This window comes from Aythya ferina (assembly GCF_964211825.1).
Source record: "Aythya ferina genome assembly, chromosome: 6".
NCBI classification, from domain to species: domain Eukaryota; kingdom Metazoa; phylum Chordata; class Aves; order Anseriformes; family Anatidae; genus Aythya; species Aythya ferina.
This window is the reverse complement of record NC_140303.1, coordinates 37,433,082-37,453,391: the sequence shown is the minus strand read 5'-3', so window position 1 is coordinate 37,453,391 and position 20,310 is coordinate 37,433,082. Positions and strand designations below refer to the sequence as shown.

Below are 20,310 nucleotides of genomic sequence, written 5' to 3'. Positions count from 1 at the left end.
GTGCACCAAAATGGAATACAATGGAAGACAAATCTCCCTAAATTATAATTCCTTCATAATTTATTACCTATTGCCATAGAAACTGATTTTCAAACTATTTTCTATGTGGCTCCAGAAGTATCAAAATTTAAACAATGCTCTGAATAAACATCTTAAAATGTTCTAACATCAGCATACAATGGGCCATATTCTTCACCACTCAGATATTCCAAATCCAATAAATGGAGACTGACCTAAAAACACCCTGCTCCAGATTTAAAGATTGTCAGCTCTATTACACCAGCACATTCATGCACAGATATCGAGCTTGATGCAAATGTTCAGAAAAAAATTAGCATAAGGGCACACATAATTCTAATAGATGCTTAAGCATAACCTGTTAGGGTTGGAAGTGGTTGGTTGTGTACATACTACTGTGCAAATTCATCTATTTATGGTGCAGATGCACACATAAATATGTGATTTTGAGGATTTTTTTTCCTCTGAACTTTATTTTTCTATAATAATTACCGAAAGATTAATAAGTAGTCAAATGGTATAGATGGAATTTCCTTAAAATTGCTTGCATATGCTCTGTAAGTGATTTTTCTGAGCGTAACACCCTCTGTTTTGTAGGTCACACAGATATCCGCAGACTGTGAGGCTACTGAAGGCGCTTGTCCTTTAGCCTTCTGTCTCACCACATGATTGAGCATCCATATACCTTACAACCATACACCCTGTCGAGTGTTATTCTCTTACATATCACAATTTACCTCGCTTTCTCCACTCAAACATGCAACCAAGCTGAGCAACAAGCTGCTTCAGCTGCCATGTCATTTCAGTTTTTACACATCTTCCCTTTTTATGTGTGCTCCACATCTCCGTGATGTCTCATCTCCCCATTCCACTGCCATAGGCTACGAGTCAGGAACAAAGCTTAGGCTCAATGTCAAACAGAGGGAAAATGGGAAAAATACCATAGAAGAGAAAATTAATGGCCACAAACACAGCTCTAAAACTTCCATCTTCATGAGCTTTGCAGATCTCCCTTGTTCCTTAGCTAAACCCAAAGTTGAAGAAAGTAATACTATTTGTATAGAAAAAGCCTTAAAAAGGTACTTAGCCAAGGAAAATACAAGACCAAAAAAAAAATAATCATATTGATAGAGTTATTTTTACATATTAAGGAATAAATAATTCTGAGAAGCTTGCAAACAGCCCCCTTTAATCTGCAATATCATGCCGAACCGTTGTGGCTTGTGGAGATGCACATCTCCAGAAACACCTCAGCATTTGATAGTCCCAAGCTACAGACACAGAAATGGAGTCACGACCTGAAATCAGGGCTTCCATACCTGAAGAAAGGTCTTTCTTTAATTTCCAACAGAGAAAATTGAGGGTGAAAAGCATGTGAAATGACTTTTGTCAACAGGTTCTCCAGTTATGTCATTAACTTAAAAATCTTACCTTTAAGCTTTACATATTGATTTTTATTTTTTTTTTCCTGCAGTAAACATTTTTGTTTTCATAAAGAACTTAGGATTATCATAACCTGCATTTCCCAAAAGATAATAATGAAAAAAAAAATCACTTTGAAAAGTGTTGACTGCCCTCATGTATGGCTGGCAAGTACTTAGGTTTTGTTGGTGTGGAATCATGATCTTCGGTGTCATTAGCTGTACAGTTATTATGAAATCTACTTCATAAGAGTTCTTCAAAAAATAGGGGTTCTATATTTGTGTTAAAAAAAAAAATAATAATAAAATTATAGATTCCAGAGCTAACTAATGTGTGAGGAAAAGTGGATACTTTGCTTTTATTCTCCCACCTTAGAATTATTTTGCTCTAGAAAATATAACTTTTTTTTCAGATTCCTCTCTCTCCCCCAAAATAAATTTATTCTTCATAAAAATAGCACTTCTCTTTTTGTAGATCCCCCAAACCATACAGAAGTAAACATTAATATAACAAGTGTTAACATTAGTAGGTTATTTGAACCTAGATGTTTTGTTTATGAATAAGTTACCTGATCATCTAAATTATTTATTTAGGAGGTAAAGGAGGTAACACCATGTTTTACAGGACCCTGTTTCATCTTGTAGGCATACTCTTGCCTGAACATATTTCACATAAGCTTAATAAACCTTTTAATTTAAAAAAAATATCAGTACTTCACCTTTTGACTATTTGAAATGTATAATTTATATTTTGGAATTAACATTGTATAACCGAGCTTAATGCAAATGCTTCATTTTTTACATCTTTTGGATGAGCAAATCATAGCTGAAAAATAAAATACCTTTTTGGGGGTGCATGAATTCATGATGCATCTTCAGTCTGTTTATTAAGTAATCATATCAGGATACAAGTGTCAACACAATTTATGTTTTGAATAATATGAAGCAGATAACCTCAATTAACAAGTAATTAGAGTCATTTTCCTATTAAGCAGTTTCCCTAATTGTTTTTGAAACCTGGAACTAAAATTGTAATAAATAATAAGCGGCCAAAACATGTCCCTGCATTAGCTTAATCCAGGCTTTTCCACTGGAGCCTGGGAAAAACACAGTAGAAATATGGGCTGAGCACCCAGGGTGCACGTGATACTGAGAGACGAGGTAAATATTCTTTTCTGGCTGCAGAACCCAGCGTAGCCCACTGTTCTGTAATTTTTTCTGTATCCTTCTTCTCTTCAACACAATACTCTCCTTTTTATTTTTTTTATTTTTTTCTTCCTGATTTATTTTATGAACATGGAATGCAGGAAGGATTTGACCTAATTGTTACTGTAGATAGACTGGAACTTAGCAGAGAAAAGCCATCCCACAAAGGGTATCACCTCTGTTTAACTACTGCCTGTAGTAGCGCAAATTGATTTGATACCTCAGGTTCTACCTCACTAGCATACTACATCCCTGTTTATGTAAAATAGTAAATAGGAACTGGCTTTCCCAAAGAAGCTGGATAGAACAATCTGTGGTTTTCTGCTGGTTGGTCATGAGAGAGAAAAACAAAACAAACGCTTCCCTTTGATACCAATAGATACACATCACATATCAAATGCAATAAGTGAGATCACAGAACAGAAAAATTTCACATGTATTTCTCTCCTTTTATTACATGAAATGATGGAAATACCTATCTTGCATTCTGGCTGATGTTGCCAAAATGAGGGAAAAAAAAAAATCTAGTTAAATCCAAAAAGAAAATCAACAGCTGCTCTTCACCGTAAGCCAAAACAAACAAAGTAAAAACTAACAGAAAACCTACCCAGAAGTCCCAAGAAAATAAATAAATAAATAAATAAAAAGTTAAAAAAAATCGAGTATTCTCTTCACCCCTCAATTCCTACTTTAGTCAACTCCTCAGGTGTTACAGGTCTTTATCTTGTTACTAACATATTGCTCTCTTCATCCAGTGATCAGAAATCAAATAAAACGTGACGAAGACATTTTGGGAAGTTTGAACACAAGAATCTTTCTTCCAGAGACCACCACCCATAGACAATGGCAGCTGAACAGACGTACCGATAGGACATTGCTATTTTCACTTGAAGATAAGGACGGAAAAGATTTTTTGAAGTCCACCTTTGGCTGCCCTAAAAAGTCTCCTAGTTGGTACACATCTAACTTGACTTCCCCCTTCCCCACAAATAAATATTCGCAATGGCTTCTCTCTCTCGAGATGTCTCTCCAATTTTTTCAGCCTTGGAAGACTACAGGACATATATTTTCATCATTTATTTATTTATTTTTTAATCTCTGTAAGGTAATAAATAATAATTATAATAAATTAAAAAGTAATGAGTGAACACACTAAGAAGATACCCTGAGAAATTCCAGGAAGAATTCTGGCAGCTATGGGAGGACATGAGCTGTTCAAAAGGAATACAAACATTTAAATAATATATCTTGCTGGAAATTAGGCTTTGTGAGAAATCCCATTGATTTCTTTTAAGTCATTTTATTAAAAGGTCTATTAATGCTTGGCTTGCACTTTGTGGCTATGAGAGATGTTGGAATGAAGAGCTATCAAAGGTGGCTATCAAAGTTTTTTTCTTTTTTCCATTTAACTTTTTCTAACTATTAAGCTGCTCATTTTGTGGAGACAATCATTAGTGTCTTTAATGTGAAACAAAGCTTCTGGATAAGAGCTGCTCACTGAAGATCAATATGAGAGATATCATTTCAGTTACAGCTTTAATAACTGTAACAATAGGGAGCCTGGCATCGCTGGCTTTGTGCATTAATGTAATTTAGAATTTACCAGGTACAAATCTTATCAAGCATTAGCAGTGGCTGCACTGGGATTTTCTAGGTAAGGAAACTGTGTGATAAGTAGGAAGTATTTTAAAGGTAACTTTTCATGTAATCAGGCTCATCTGCAATAAAACCTTGAAAAAATTTACATTAAAAAAATAATAAATAAAAACAAGATTTCCAGAAAACAGTGGCAGTTTTTAAGGGTCTGTTGGTGTGTGGGCACATAAAATGCTCAGGGTATATTGGGGAGTCTCTCTTGTTTAGATCATCATAAAGCTCATATGACCCACAAGACTGAACGGTTAGGAGTTTTGGTCAAATTCAATTTAATTAAAGATGCTCTGCAAACTACCATACATAGAAATCCATGCTTACCTGAACACACATTGCATAGCTTTCAGCTGAACCACAGGAGAGATGAGAAGCTCCTTCCTAACTCACACCTCTAAGACAAGGACCAGAACCCTCCCAGAAAACCAGCAAAGCACCAGCTCTGCAGACCAGGAGAACAACCCTTTATCCAGCCAAAGCCCACAACTCCACACAGCTGAAGTAAATTCAGCTTCACCACCCAGCTTCTCCCAGCCCACCCATCCACCTCTGGATTCTTCAACTCCCTGCCTACTCCATGTTTTTCAACACCAAAACCCCACTGTACCAACCTTTCCCATGTTTTTGAGATGTTCATGGTACTGTCACCTTTATTCTCCTGCAATAGCTTGTCTACAGGCATGTTATTTCTTTTCACAGCTCTTCACTTTCTTGACTAAAAACAAATAAAAATATAGCTGCCTTCCCCACCTCCCCAACCAAAAAAAAAAAAAAAAAAAAAAAAAAAAAAAAAATCAGTATTGAAAAGGTTAAAACACAAATTTTGGATCGATCCTGCAAAGTTATTCTTAAAACCTGATGCAACCAATTGGCAGTTTTTAAAAACAATTTGTTTAACTTGTGTCCAAATGTCTTCAGGTTTTAGTGCTTACAGGTGGCCACTTTAGATTTACACTTTAATTTTGAGAAAGATCTAAACTGGGAGCAGTGAATTTTCTGTTTATCATTTGCTGATAAAAAATGGAAAGCTCAAAGTTGAAGTAGCCAACTACTGAAAAGAGTTGGCACCTGGCACTTTAATTTTTAAACATTGTTGTTTTTTTTTTTTTTTTGGTTGGTTGGTTGGTTGGTTGGTTGTTTTTTTTTTTTTTTTGTGTGTAATGAGATTATAAAGTACGAGTCTGACTTCAGATTCACAGTCAAGAAGAATGAGCTCTTAAGGATAACAGAACTGCTGATGTAAAGCTCAGTTGGTCGAACACCCAGGTTTGGTCCAAATAAACACACAGAAGTTTGGATGCTTCTCTGGGTTTTCTACCTGCCTTGGGGCTACAAATGTCATGAGAACAGATTCGCTCATCACAGCTGCAGTGCTTCCATTGCTGGCCATGGATGGAAGATCCAGGAAAACAATCTTTCTTGCAGAGCTCTGGGAGAGGAAAGTGAGGGAAAATGGGATATAGTATTTCACAACCTTTCAAATTTGATTCCAAAACTGGGGGAAGATTCAGAGATTAGAAAGGATAGTGCATTTTTGCTGGGTTTGTGTTTCAGCTGTACTCCTAAATGCAAATTTTTACTGTAACTTTCAGAGTACGTGGCAGCTTAGACAGACAATAAACAGGAAAAGAAGAGCATAACTGTTTCTAAAGTTTAGTCATATTCAGCAATGTATTACTGAAAAGCAAAGAAAAAAATATATATTTTTCCCCACAGGCTGAGCAGCCAAGTTCCTTCTTTCTCTCAAGGTGTAGGGTCTTGGGCCCTCTGAAGGGCAAGGCTTGAATTTCAGTTTTGCCATGGATGTGAAATTGCTGTGTGTGTATGCACACACAGCCATAAACACACAATCACAGATGATCAGCACCTGCTTCCACTAAGGACATGAATCTCACCAAACAAGAAATCAAACAGAAAATAAAATACTGCTGTGTTAACATGATTGGATCTGATCCTACATTTCTTTTTCCTGCAAAAGAACCACTGGCTTCAAAGGGAATTTGATCTGATTTAGGGCAGGAGAATGCTGCTGTCAACTGTTTGTCTAAGAATAGGCACATTGCCTAACAAGGACACTCCGGTGTTTGTTTTAAAATCTCTTCTGAGTGTATTAAACAACATTTAGTGTGCGTGTCCCTATGTTGTGCAATAGCGCATGTATTTAGGGCATGTGCAAAATAACTTGATCCCCATTTTGTTGCATCTGTAGTGCAATTATTTCAGCGCAGTAATAAAAGATGAAAAAAATGGTTCTTTACCTCTCCTGTCATGTTGCATCGGGTCACTTTGCGTCACATGGTGTGATATAATGTAACTCAATGCAAGGAGACACATGTCCCTTCTCATTGGAAATTTAAAGAAATGGAGCTTACTTTTACCCTGTGGGAAACTGTGCGGGTCAGGTGCCCAAGACAAGCTATGGGAAGTTTGATATCAGCTCAGTTTCAGTACCTACATATTTCAAATCTTATGGCATTTTGAAAGGAAGTGTGTTAGATGCCACAATTTAGCTGTAATACAGTACTTAATAAAAATAGTGGAAGAGGAATATAATTCCACAGCTTATGTTCCTTGTCAGTGTCTGCGGACACATATTGCCAAAGAGACTCTTTTAAACAATACTTCTAACTATACATTTTGAAATATATATTATAAAACATTAAAAGCCTGGGAGAGACAATGCAGCCTAAAAGCACATGGGTGTAGAATCAAGGGAACAGAACATATTAATGAAGAAGCCAAAAGACCTTTTTTTTTTTTTTTTTTTTTTTTAATGAAAAAATAGTGAAATAGTTAAGCACAGAGAATATAGATAAGGAAAATGTACAGGGCCTGGGGCCAAGTTCCCCTCTCAGTTACACTAGCTATAATTGTGGAATAATTCTATTTCAATTAATAGAGTTAATATGATGAGAACAAAATTATCTACATAATGAGCATGATTGAAACATAACAGTCAACCCAGCTCTGAGGCAGACTTGGGAAAGTGTGCAAAGGAGATAAGCATCATCCTCAATTCAGTTTTGTGGGTACAGAAACAGAAGAAAGGACTAAAAATCTCTTGTCAGTCCAACAAATAGCTTGGGATTGGGAGAAACATTGAAAGTTCTAGATCAGCTCCTTCTCCACTTGGTTGAAATGAATAAATACAAGAGAAGTCTATCATGGGGGCCAAGTGAAATAATAAGTATATAAAATGATCTCTCTCTAACATTGTGGCATGTTGCTCTCTCTCACTTGTAGCAAAAACATATAGCTTTCACAAAATCACAGAATCATCTAGCTTGGAAAAGACCCTCAAGATCACCAAGCCCAACCACCAACCTGACCGGCCGAGTCCCATCACTAAACAATGTCCCTCAGTGCCACATCCCCACATCTCTTAAATCCTTCCAGGAATGGGGATTATACTGTTTCCTTGGGCAGCCTGTTCCAGTGCTTGACCTCCTTCTTCATGAAGAAATTATTCCTAATGTCCAATCTTAACCTCCCCTGGTCAGGGGAAGCCATTTTCTTGTGTCCTATCACTTGTCACCTGAGAAAGGAGACCTACACCCCTCCTTGCTGCAACCTCCTTTCAGGTAGTTGTAGAAAGCAGTGAGGTCTCCGCTCCCTAGCTATTTTTTCTCCAGACTAAATAATCCCAATTCCCTCAGTCACTCCTCATATGTCTTCTTTCTAGTCATTTCACCAGCATCAGTGCTCTTCCCTGCACGCACTCGAGCATAATGCTTTGGGACATTTAACATCAGGGTGGTAACTTCAGTATCATTAACAATCTGTATATTTGAGAGTCACTATTTAGAGGATAGCATACTAGAAAAAGTAAAAGCCCGAAAGCACATTCAGAGCAGATACAGGAAACAAGTTTTTCCTACTAAACAAGCAAACAAACAATGAGGATGTGTGGTATGGCATATGAAATAATGAAGACACAAAAGCACTGAGATTATTTCAATTTAAATTGAAAGTTAAATTACAGAAAGTAATATTATTCAGAAAATATTATTTTCTGACTATTTAAAATCTCATGTCTAGGTTTTCAATTTCTCCCCAGCTTCCTTACCAGGACAGACTAAAAGCCTTATTTGGCAGAGTTTGGAACAAGCAAATTTTGAGCTCCAAGCTCTTAATACAATCCCATGATTGTCCTTTGGCTTTGAGCAAACTAAGACATAAGGGAGATAAACATTTGGAGATGCTCCAGTTCACCTCATTTAGTATCAAATTCATAATTTTTGCACATTTTTTGATGGAAAGAATGAAGTGGAGGGATGCATTTTCCTTTTTTCCTCTATACGCAGCCCCAGTCACCAGGTACCACCAAGAAAAAATGCTTGTCTGCAACTGCTCTGAAACAAGATGTATGTGATATGGCCAAAACCTGACCTTACCATAAATTTGCATCTTTATTCCACACAATACAGAAAAACATCAATAATTTCAAAAGAAGAACAAACTATTTGCACTTTGTCTTTCCCTGTGTGTCCTGACAGGAAGACTCTGACCCTTGCTGGGTGAAAAGGCCGGTGTTTAAGGGACCCACCAGATGATAGGCAGAGAAGCAAGGCCTTTGTTGGACAGACTGTCATCCCCTTTCCAGCAGGCACACCTGCCCTCATGTTGCCAAATTAAAAGAAATGAAGATGGAAACTGAGTCTGCCTAACTTACAGGGTGGCTATGGGGTTCCTGGTCATGCCCTGAGCTCTCACACCTGCAGTGACACCCCGAAATCCACATCGTCCTGTCTCCACAGCCACTACAAGCACCAAAGACAGAAAGGGCTGCTGAGAGGCAAGCACAAATGACAAGAAAATACAAAACAAAAGTAGAGCATGTTTTTAGATGGTAAATAAAATAATATTTTCACAACCGACTTTTTCCCCCCTCAGGGCATACATTAGAAAAGAGAGAAATGTCACAGCTGTAGAAATATTTTTATTTATTTATTTATTTATTTATTTATTTTCCTATCAGGCTTAATATATATATTTTTTAAATATTTACATCAAGTTGTCTGTGAAACTCAAAGGGATCTGTAGGCTTTGAGGAACACACTGATCCTGTCAAGCATCCCTCAAATCATAGACACATAGACAACATAGACAACAATGATAATAGAAATGTTTCATTCTCTCACTAAATCCTAGGAAAATGATGGAGAGGTATTCATGAAAAGGATGCAAAACTTCCTAGCAATGCCTTCAGTTGGGAAGTTATTTCACTATTAAGAATCGCCTCGAATATTCCTATTTTCCAAGCAACATATGATGGGAGAGTCAAGATTTTGGAGTCAGCAGCTCTTTTCCTTCTAGCATCCCTCCAATTAAAAAAAAAAAAAAAAAAAAAAAAAAAAAAAGCCAATTGGCCTGGACTCATGCTTCGGTAGCATCAGCTGCCGGCTCCTGCTTCACCTGGGATCCCTGGTGCTGCTCTGCCCCCTTGTGCTGCCGCCGCCGCAGAGCAGCCGCCCGCCTCCGTGCGGGGACCGTGCCGCAACCCCCCGCTGTCACTTCTCGCTTTTCTGGCAAGTTCAAGGTCAGTGCCTAGCTATTTTCAGCTCATCTCTTCTTGATCCATGCAGAGAAATGACAAGGTAACGTGATTTGGGGTCAGCTGTATTACAGGAACCGTTACATAAACGGAGAAAGTGGAAATCAATCCTAGCTGACAGTGTCTTCAGGATAATCAGCGCTCACTCCATGCCGCTGTCAGCTCCCCTGCATCAAACACCATGTTACTTCTGTCAGATCTCTTTAACAAAACCGCTTTCTCACTTTTGGCAAAGTAAATAAATATTCCACTCGGGCTCGCGTTTAGCTCATTGTTCGGGGAACTTTAACACTTTGCACTCGCAGAGCCCCCGTTCCTGCGGGAGTGGACGCCTCGTCCTGTCATGTCCACTGCTGCCTGCAAAGGGTGCTGGCAAAGACACGGGTGACTCTTAGGAAATGCTTCTTCCTTCACATTTGGGGCCTGGTTTCTCCACGCAGCTGGTCAGCCTGCAGTGCTCTGCCCTGAATCCAGCATCCCAAAGTGCTCACCTACTGGCCACATCAGCTCTTTCCCTCCAACATCTCAGGATGCCTTCCTCAATTTGTTTGATTACCATTACTCCTTCTTCACGTAATCAGACATCTCCCCCAATGCGGCGTTACAAATGTACCATTTCACAAGATGTGCCGCGTTGGCCACGTCTGGGTGATAGCACATGGTGTGTCGGTTCAGGGAAAGCACAGCTAAGCCATCCCACCCACCTTGTGCTCCCCAAGCCCACAGAGCTCCGCTGAAGAACAATTTGCCATAATATTAGTTGTCGGTAAATTCAAAGACGGAGCTCCTAAAGCTATAAAATGGATTAGAAGCAATTTAAAAAAGAATTAACAAACTAGAGTAAGAGTATACTGTCAACAAACAAATGCTTCATCATAGCACTGTAATTTGGAATTTTAATTACCCCTCTGCTTCTGTAACAAAACAATGTCTGAACTGGCAGCCATTTGAATCTCTCACAGGTCATTGAGCATTCTAGTTAATTACTCTATGAATAGCCTGTTTTTCTCCCCTCTGGAAACACGTTTCTAATGGCAGTCAAGGTCTGACAAATGTGTCATCTACATAATTAGCTAGGAAGCAACACAAAACATTAAACATGCTTTGTGCCGACAACTATCAAAACATTTCATTTGTTGTCAATTATTCATTACTTTGTAGGTTCTGAAGGGGTTGTTATTATGGAAATAAGTCCAGATGCTAACAAGGTTAGAGTTTTTTATTCAAATTAGTAATCAGAGGACTAACTTTAAAAAATGTATCCCATGTACATTTATGGCAGCATTCAATCAGTACTAAATTATAAACGAATTTAGTTAACTTCAAGTTAAAATAACCATGGCAGAGCACATACACTAATTTGTAGAGTTGCATCTCTCTTTGAAGTTTTAGGATCTAAGCTGAAGTAGCAAACTTTCAGAACCTTTGGCAAGACTAATTTGTGCTTGGTAAATAGAGTAAAGATTTTCACAGCATGAGATAATGTAAGATTGAAAAAAAAAAAAAAAAAAAAAAGAAAGAAAGAAAAAAGAAAAAACCTGGAGGTTTTTGAACCTTTTTTTTTTTCTATCCTTCTGTCACACTGAGTAAAAGTCAAAATCAGCATTTCCAACTCGTCTGAACTTCAGTTTGGCTTAACAAGGAAGCCAAACCAGTTACATTCACCACTCCCTTAATGGAGCTGAAATGAGTTTATCCTAGCTTTTAAGAAGAAATAGGTGCTGGTTATTTCATTTTTCTATGATCTCATTATGATGCTGCCTATCAAGCAATGCAGCTGAAATGGTACAGTGAAAATGTTTGGAGGAGAAATAAATGGCTAGCTTAACAATAAAATTAACTTCCTTTCTAGCCAAGTTTCTTTCTGTTGAAGTGTTATAATACAGATATGCAGCAAAGAATATCTTCTCATAAGCCATATATAAGAAAAATTAGGAAAAAACAAAAACAAAAAACAAAAATCAAAAATCAAAAAAAAAAAAAAGAAAAGAAAAAAAGGCTTCATTCTGAGCCTTACTCTGATATGCAGCTGAAAAAATGCCTGCAGACAAAACAGGATCCTGAAAAACGTTTGGGAGACAACTTGCATTCCTCCAATGAGGAAACTTGTTTATAGAAGGTAAATTGAACTGTAGAATATCCTAATGTATATTCTGCTTTCAGTCCCTAAAACATGGTTTCAAACATGAGGCCTGCCCCTCAAGTGGGGAAAAGCAGACAGAAATGGATGGAAAACAAGAGCCAAGGGCTGAGTGAGTAGGTCTGCAGGCACAACTAGATATTGAGTTTGAAAGTACAAAACCAGTGTGAATAAAGTAAGGGGACATATGACATCTCATTTCTCACTCTCCTGCACTAGAAAGGAGATCAACTAATGTTACCCAACAGATTTTTTTTTTCCATTTGTGTTTTCTCGTTGCTTTTTTTTTTTTTTTTTTCCCCTCAAATCTATTTCTTTCCTACCTGCCCTGAATTATTTGGGGGAACAAAGTGCTCATCTGCTCATCACTGCAAGCTTGCATTTATTAACAACTACCACGCTAGTCATGGGAAGTTCATATACTTTTCTATTTCAGTCCCAGTGCTATTATATGATTTGTGTAACACCTTGAAGGGAACACAGCTCTTTCCTTACAGTGATAAAAGTAGATGCATAAATAATGGACTAGTGCATGATGATAAAATCTGGGGAGAATAAAGCCTGGGCAGTCACTGTTAGAACACAATAAAGAGAATATTTGTCACCTTCTACCTCCAATGTTCACAACTTTGAAAGCAGGAAGTTTTCTGCTTCTGGAAATATTTTGTCAAGATTTGTGTGTTGTTTTTTTTTTTGTTTGTCTGTTTTTTTCCTCCAGGAAAAAGAGTAAACTGGGAAAAAATGAATCCTCAGAAACTTTCCCTAAATAGACTATACTATAAAAGAAGCTGTGATGATCTCTCAGAGATTGAAATAATCCATTTCAGCTAAAACTACCCATAGCAATGAAACTGAAAATACTCTAAAAGAGGGCTGGAGTCTGTCTTGTAATTAACATTAAACAGATAACATATTTATGAGGAAGTCAAAATATTTTGGAAGCCGATAATCCTGTAAGCCTTAACATGGTATAAAAACAACAAATAAATGCAAAGTGTTACTGTTACACATGCCTGCCTGATCAATGGTTTTCACATATTGATCTATAAATGGAGTTGACAGTCTGTGTTGGCTGCACATTTTCCAAGCAGCTCTATTTTTGTACAAAACCAATACGGGCAATTACCTTTGTTTGAGATGCCAAGTCTTATCAATTCAATGTGATTTAGTGTCATTTTAATTAAATATCAGGATCTACTTCAGGACAATCTATACCAACAAAGCCTCAAACTTGACTATAAGCTTGATTTGAAGTAAACATGTACAAGCCCTACAATTTCAAAATATGGCTCAAAAACTCTGCTAAACAGAAGGCTTATATTTTTAGCAATTTTATTTCTGTCTTTTTTGGCTAGCCATAACTTTGGCAAGTGTTCTATGATCACAGGAGTAAGAAACAAAAGAAGATTGCTTCCTGTTCCTCTGATAATGTATTAGAGAGATAAATAAACCTACCAGTCTGTTTAACCTAATAAGAAAAAGCTCTAATACATTAACATTTTGGAATGTCTAAATAGGCTCTAATTCTTAATATAGACACCAATAAAAAAAGACATTTCATTGTTTGAAGTTGTTCTGAATGAAACAAAATGCACTTCCCTGGGGTTTAAGAGATGAAAATAGCAAATATTCATTTACATTGCTGGTTCAGACACTAACATTAAGCACAGAAAGAGCCCTTGCTTACCACAGTGTGTGTCCAGCTTCATGATTTGTGCTCTTTAAACTCTACATTAATATCAATTTCAACCTTTGCACAATGCTCAAGCATTTCCATAGCAAATAAATAATGAAAACCCCCACGAATCTACATTTCGCTTTTGCATCAGTTAGCTTCTGCATCCCCTATTTGCATCTTTACTACTACAAAATGCACAAGTGCATATGGCCCTACTGATGTATGATGCATATCCCTCTTTGTCACACTGCAGAAAATAATCTGTCCACCTTCAGAAGTATAGCCCCAGGTGTGCTTACAAGCATCACAGCAAATGCTTTAGAATACAACAAATCCCTTAGAGAAAATTATGTATTTTCTTCTCTATAAATCACCAGCGATCTTTCTAGATTTGTGCCTGTTTTTTTGCCCTTTATGTCCGGAGTGTTAATTTTATTTATTTTTTTAAAGTATGTTTTATAAATACATAGTTCTGTTGATTGTTCAAAATGTGCCAAATGCTGATTGCCTTAATCCACTGGAGTCAGGTTTTGCATAAGTTGAGTAAAGAGGATTTGACCCATTTATTTATAGAATATATAGTATAATGCACATGCCTAATATGGGTGGAGAAAGGGTAATATAGAGTCCCTTATTCAGCTATTTCTAGATTTAAAAATGAAAAATCTCTCTGAAGATCGGACAAAAATATTCAGTCAATGTAAAATAGAAAATAAGCATGACCAGTTGATACCTTATGGACTACAATGATCTAAATAGAGGTGGATTCTTCAAAATTGAAAATTTATCTTTTTTTTTTTTTTTTTTTTTTTTTTTCCTTCTAGCACAAAATAATTGGCTTTGCTTAGCATACTGCTAATGTGTATTTTTCAGTAGGGGTTTGTGTGCCTTTAAATGCAAAAGTAAAGTTTATAAGCATACTGAAAAAGTATGCAATGAATTTACACAATCACTAAATGTATGTATATTTGTGTGAGTGTGTGTACTTATCAGCTGAACTTTGTTCTCTCTAGACCCTTGGATAGCCAGAGACTACTCCCACTAATACTTTCCCCCAAATTCTTCAAAAGGCGCGTGCACAGATTCAGACCTGTCAGTATGCAGTTTATACATGCAATTGATATTTCAGTGGTCTTTTAACTCAAATTACATTGCATTTTAAGCACGTATTGGAAAACATTTGGATCATTAGGAATTTTGCTTTTAGTTTGGGTGTTAGCAAACAACTTTAAGAAGCTTATTTAAGTAAATACGCCAGAACACTTTCAGTCTGTCAATATCTAGTCAGAAAATTCTGCATGGTAAAAAGAGATGAAAAGAATTGAAATAGAAAGGGAATTAGTAGCATGGCAAGCTTTCAGTCTATTATATCAGAGCCAAGTTTGCTTGGTAAAATGACATATACTCAGTAAAACTCCGCTTTTATATAATTAGCTACTAAACAAATGTAACACAAAGCAACTTTTCAGCTCTCAGCCAGTAAACATATATTGTACCTGCTATGGCTATTGGGATGCAGCAGGGAATATTTATGTCTAATTTAACTTTTTTAGAGCCCTTGCTCTGTAACAGTCCAGCATACTATCCCCCAAACTAAAGTTATGTAACAAGGTAATATCAACAATGAGAAACTGCATGATAAAATCCTGCCCAAAAGTGAAAAATGCTAATTTTGTCTCATTTAGCAGCTGGATACAGAAATGCTCATTAGTTTTAAGAGGGTTAATCCTTTTAACTTTTGCATATTGATATGCCAATTATGCCTAATTGTACAAGAGGCATCAGTCAAGGTAATAGTGCATAAACACATGAAAGTTATTAAGTACATCCCAACATGTAATAAAGTAGGTGTTAATTGGTAGCTGAGTTCTGCAGGCTATTGAGGTGGATAATTCATTGAGAGATGGATCACTTGTAATTTCTCTACATAATTCCTTTTGCAGTCTCATGCTGTGATGTTTTCATGCTTGTCAAAAACAACTGCAGCCTAGTGCCTTTTGTTAAACACAGCCAATAAAATATGTTAGGCATCATTAAATATACTTAACTTTTAAACTTTTTCAAAGGTACAGTTCTTCCTGATAATACATTATAGTATTCCCAGTAAATTACAATAAGCATCGTTTCAGGTCTGTAATGGTGGAACATTTCACTTCAGATAAAAAGGAAAAAATGTACAATGCATTGTAGGAAATTGTAGAAAACGTTCAAATTGGTAGGAAATGAGTATCTTATCAGATGCAACAACCTAAAGAGATTTTTCTCTCCAGAAATATATGTTATGTCCTTGAAATAAGTTAAGCTATAGTAGATAAACTAATGATTAAAATGTTACATTTTTAACCTAGTTTGAATTTTGAGTTTGAGCCTAGCATAAAAAGGGCAGAAAATACAGCTGCTATAGTAGGCTTTCTCCATTTAATAACTTTGTTAGAAAGCTGAATATTTCATAGGAATCCATTATATCAACAAACAAAAAATCAATAGCTTGCATGGTTGTGAAAAATGACTGAGACTTGGGACTCTGTCCCCAGCCAACAGAGTTTTCTCCCTCATTTGCATTCTCTGAGAACAAAATGGATCTGGAGTCCAAAAAGTGGCTAACATTGCATAAATAATTTTGTAACATCATATGGCCTCAGCTGCAAGTTGCCACCATTATGGAAGAAAATTAACCAGGGGAGACTCATACCAATCAGTTTGTTTAGTAGCTCAGGAGGAGTACAGGGGCAGGGACACAACTGGCAATAGAGTTCATCACTAACTATTTAATTTAAAAAAAAATGGTAATGGATAAAAAATGAGTCGACTCTTTCAACTCTGTCAACTATTAAAATATTAAGATAACTTCAGTGTCTGATTTTTGCAATTCATTCATTCTTATAGAAATACTCTTTTCTTGTTACTGACAAAGTTGTCCGTATTCACAGAGTTGTAATTTCAGTTTCTTTTTCTTTTGTCTGGTTTCAGTGTTTGTCTTTTTAGATGCCATGGCATAATGTAAGTATTATTCTCAACAGCAACTGTATTTAAATACTGTAACACTTGAGAGTTGAAATGCTATGATCCTGGACATGAAAGTCTAATTCTGTCTTTTGGCAAAGGAAACTTGTTATTCCAATGCCTAGCTGTACTCTTAAAAATGTATTAGTGTCATTAAATGCCTCCTTGCAAAGGCTTATTAAAAGTGTGGTTAAGATACCAGCTCCTACCTTCTGTAGGTTTTAAAAAATAGGTAAGACTTGTGAAATACTTTACTTACAGGCTCAGCAACTTTCACATTCTCAGACAGAATCATAGATTTGCTCTGGCTCAGTCTGTCGTGGTGACTGTTGGCATTTTTGATCCTCATTTGAACAGCTCCCGTACTGTGGGAAGGACTTGGCTTTTCAGAAGCCGTATCTGAAGTTGTAGACCTTTCCATGGCTACAGGATTGACCTGAAGAACATAAAAGAAGAGTATTAATCTAAGGACCCTTCATTAAAAAAAAGTATCTGTGCAGTTTATATGTCATTGTAATCTGGAGAGTTGAACAATCTTGCCAGTAAGTTCTTGATCATCTTTGAACACCAGGATAACTATGAGCTGTGTCAGTCGGTAGTTTTATTATTGTCCTTATCACTCACCCATCCAACTGTCTTGGAAGAGTTAGTTTATGTAAAAGATTATCCTTATCTCAAAAGCCATTCTCCTCTATGGTGTAATCTCCCTGCAAGCCTCTGTCATGTCCAGCTGGCAGCCACTACACTTTGTCTTTGGCCCTGCTCACACCACACATTTTAAATCTTTCAAAGGAAAATGACATGCTTTAAAGCCATTTAACATATCTTACCTCCACAGTTCAATACATGCATGTTACAAGTGCATTAAAGGACCACGCTATCACCCTGCTATCATCCTAGAGTCAAACCCAGATCTAAAAAAAAAAAAAACAACAACAGCACCAAAAAAAAAAAAACAAACAAGCAACAATTTTACTAACAGCATGGATGAGATTTCTGTTTCTGTGATCATAAAATTGGAAATGAAGAAATAACTGAACACATAAGCTGTCATGCCCTTGCAGGGACCAGAGGGAACTGTACAGAATGATCACCTTCTCTGTGCTGCTCTTCAATCTCCTGTCTCAGCATTTTTGCAACCCAATAAAGTGTGCTTTAGCTATTCAAATCCCCCTCAAAAAAATTTCCATTGACAAGAGTTGCCTTATATTTCCTTTACAAAACATCGGTACAGAGTTTAATCCTCACTCTATTTTCCTCCCCTAATTCACCCTGTTACTACTATATGCATACTGGGGGTGAAGTAATACAGTAGAAGGTCACAAAACACCTTGCTATTTATATTTCTAAGTAAAAGTAACAGATAATAGTAAGGACTAGATATTGCATAAGCTGGAAATGCTAGTTTCCCTACTATGGATCCAGGGAAAGGGAAATCTATTTAAGTGCAATTATAGTATAAACAGTTGAAAATCAGGATTTTACTAATACATTGGAAAAACTTTTTTCAAGCAAAATCTCCCTATACTCTGAGGAAAAAAATCCCTGATATCAAGAAAGTCTATCTCTATGAAGACTTCAGAGCAAAGGAAGATATGATACAGGTGGGAGAGAGACACCAGGAGTGCTACTGCATGTCTCTGGGCACGACCACAGGGCATTGTGGTGGTGGGAGAACACAGCTTTCATAGCATTACCCTCTCCTGGCCCTGATAAATCAATTCCTTCCAGGAAACATCCTTCAGATATAGATATGGAAGACAATAATGACAGGTCACAGAATCAAAGAATGGCTGAGGTTGGAAGGGACTTATGGAGTTCATATTGTCCAACTCCAGGTATGCCCAGGAGCATGTCCAAGACGGCTTTTGAGTATCTCCAAGGGGACTTAAACTCATACAAGTTGAGGGTATGGAAATATGAGGAAATACAGCACTCTTGAAGAGAGAAACAAGATAGTACTTCAATATTAATCATTACTCACCCAATGTATTGTGCTATAGTAGTAACACTAACTTTGATGCAAAGAGCTATAGCTGATGCTCTTTGGCCATTTCCTGCATTGAATTAATTGCTCGAGAATCCCTACAGACGTAGAACTACTGAAAGAGAGGAGAAAAATATAGCTAAGGAGTTACCTGCCACTCAGGAGTATTCAGTTCTATTTCTGCTGCAGAGCTGATACATGATACTGGGGCAAAGTCTTTATGTGGACCTTTGGGTAGTGGCACGGGGTGTTCTTCCACTCTGAGACACTTCTCAGCACCCTTCAGAGCAGTCACCACTTAAAGCCATGTCACGGAGATGCTCTGCCATTTTGGCAGTAAGATCTGCAGCAGTGCTAGGCAGGAAATGATTTTTCCTTCCTTCTAAACTTGGAGAGTCAAACCATTTTGTATTTCATGTTGGTATCAAACCAAAATCACTTCTCAACAGATTTTCAGTAGGCTCCAGGCTGGAGAGCTGATCAGACTCGAGAGACGAGAGCAACACTGGCTTTGTCACTGATCCAATGTTTGGCTGGAGCACATCTCTCAGACTTTATTCTGAAATCTCCCACCTGTAAAACTCTGACATATCTCTTCTTGGGAGCATTATGAGTTGTAATTAGGTATTCTCTGTCTGGGGTTGACAGTACATGATGTGCTATAAAAAAGTTTAATACTGTGACAAACTCATGCCCTGGATCTCAAGTAGGAGCACAGTCAGTAAACTGCAAGTCTGCAAAGACTTCTGAAATTTTTGATTTTAATCTTATTGAACCTCAGTACATTTTCCCTGAAACTGGGACTAATTCATATACATCAGAGAATTACAATGGGACTTTCTGCAGCACTTAGTTTACAGGAAACAACATAACAAAACAAACCCTCAGCATTTCCTTTGTCAGATTGTGTTTGTCTTCGTCTAGAGTGTGGTGAGATCATGCAGATCTTAAAGACACAAGTTACAAAAGCTTCTCCCTTAGGATTTCCAGGTAGAAATCCTTTGATGCCCAGACTCCTGACAGCGTTATCGGCTCTGCATGCCAGTAGATGGCACCCTCAATATGAGCTCCACAAACGCAAAGGCATTGCATTTGCTCCTGCAAGAATTTGGTAGTGATTACAAGCCACTTTTTTTTTAAAAAAAAAAAAAAAAAAAAAAAACACTCTAAAAAATAACAGAGAGGAAGACAGTCAGAAAACTGATAAAATTTTAACAGAAAGCAGAGCAAGGATCCTATCTGACGCTTTTATGATCTGGTGCTTCCAAACTGTTATTAGCAGCATCAGGGCCAAGTTCAGGCCGGTTCTGCAGGGGAATTTGTTTCACTTACTTTGGAAGGCAGAGCTGCCAAGCCCTGTGCAACTGCTTGTGAGACACTCCACGTTCATTATATAATTAGCTAATTTGCCTTTTGGCAAATAGTTAGCATCTGGATATAAATTTTAGTTTTGAAACCTCCTACGGTTGATTTGTTGGATAAAGGCATTAAACCAAGAAAGACTTTTTTTTTTTTTTTTTTTTTTTTTTTTTTTTTTTTTTTTTCCCTTCATTTTGTTTATATTGGTTTCTGGAGCAAAAGGGCAGCATAATTTTATGGCATTCACTTAAGGGAAAAGGGACAGGGGAACATACTGAAAACCCCTCTTGGATG

General features: G+C 37.1%; 1 protein-coding gene across 4 annotated transcripts in view; it reads right to left on the bottom strand.

The window, feature by feature from the left end:
- The window catches only part of ARHGAP15 (Rho GTPase activating protein 15), a 333,280-nt gene that overhangs the window by 298,229 nt on the left and 14,741 nt on the right, over positions 1-20,310 (bottom strand). For 3 of the 4 annotated variants that reach the window (XM_084523841.1, XM_084523843.1, XM_084523842.1), the window contains one exon: positions 16,930-17,106. In XM_084523841.1, coding sequence (XP_084379967.1) covers positions 16,930-17,091 — 162 coding nt within the window. In that variant the 5' untranslated portion in view covers positions 17,092-17,106. Of the gene's footprint in view, positions 1-4,619; positions 4,783-16,929; positions 17,107-20,310 lie in introns of those variants that run through there. The other variant, XM_084523844.1, reaches the window with a different exon arrangement.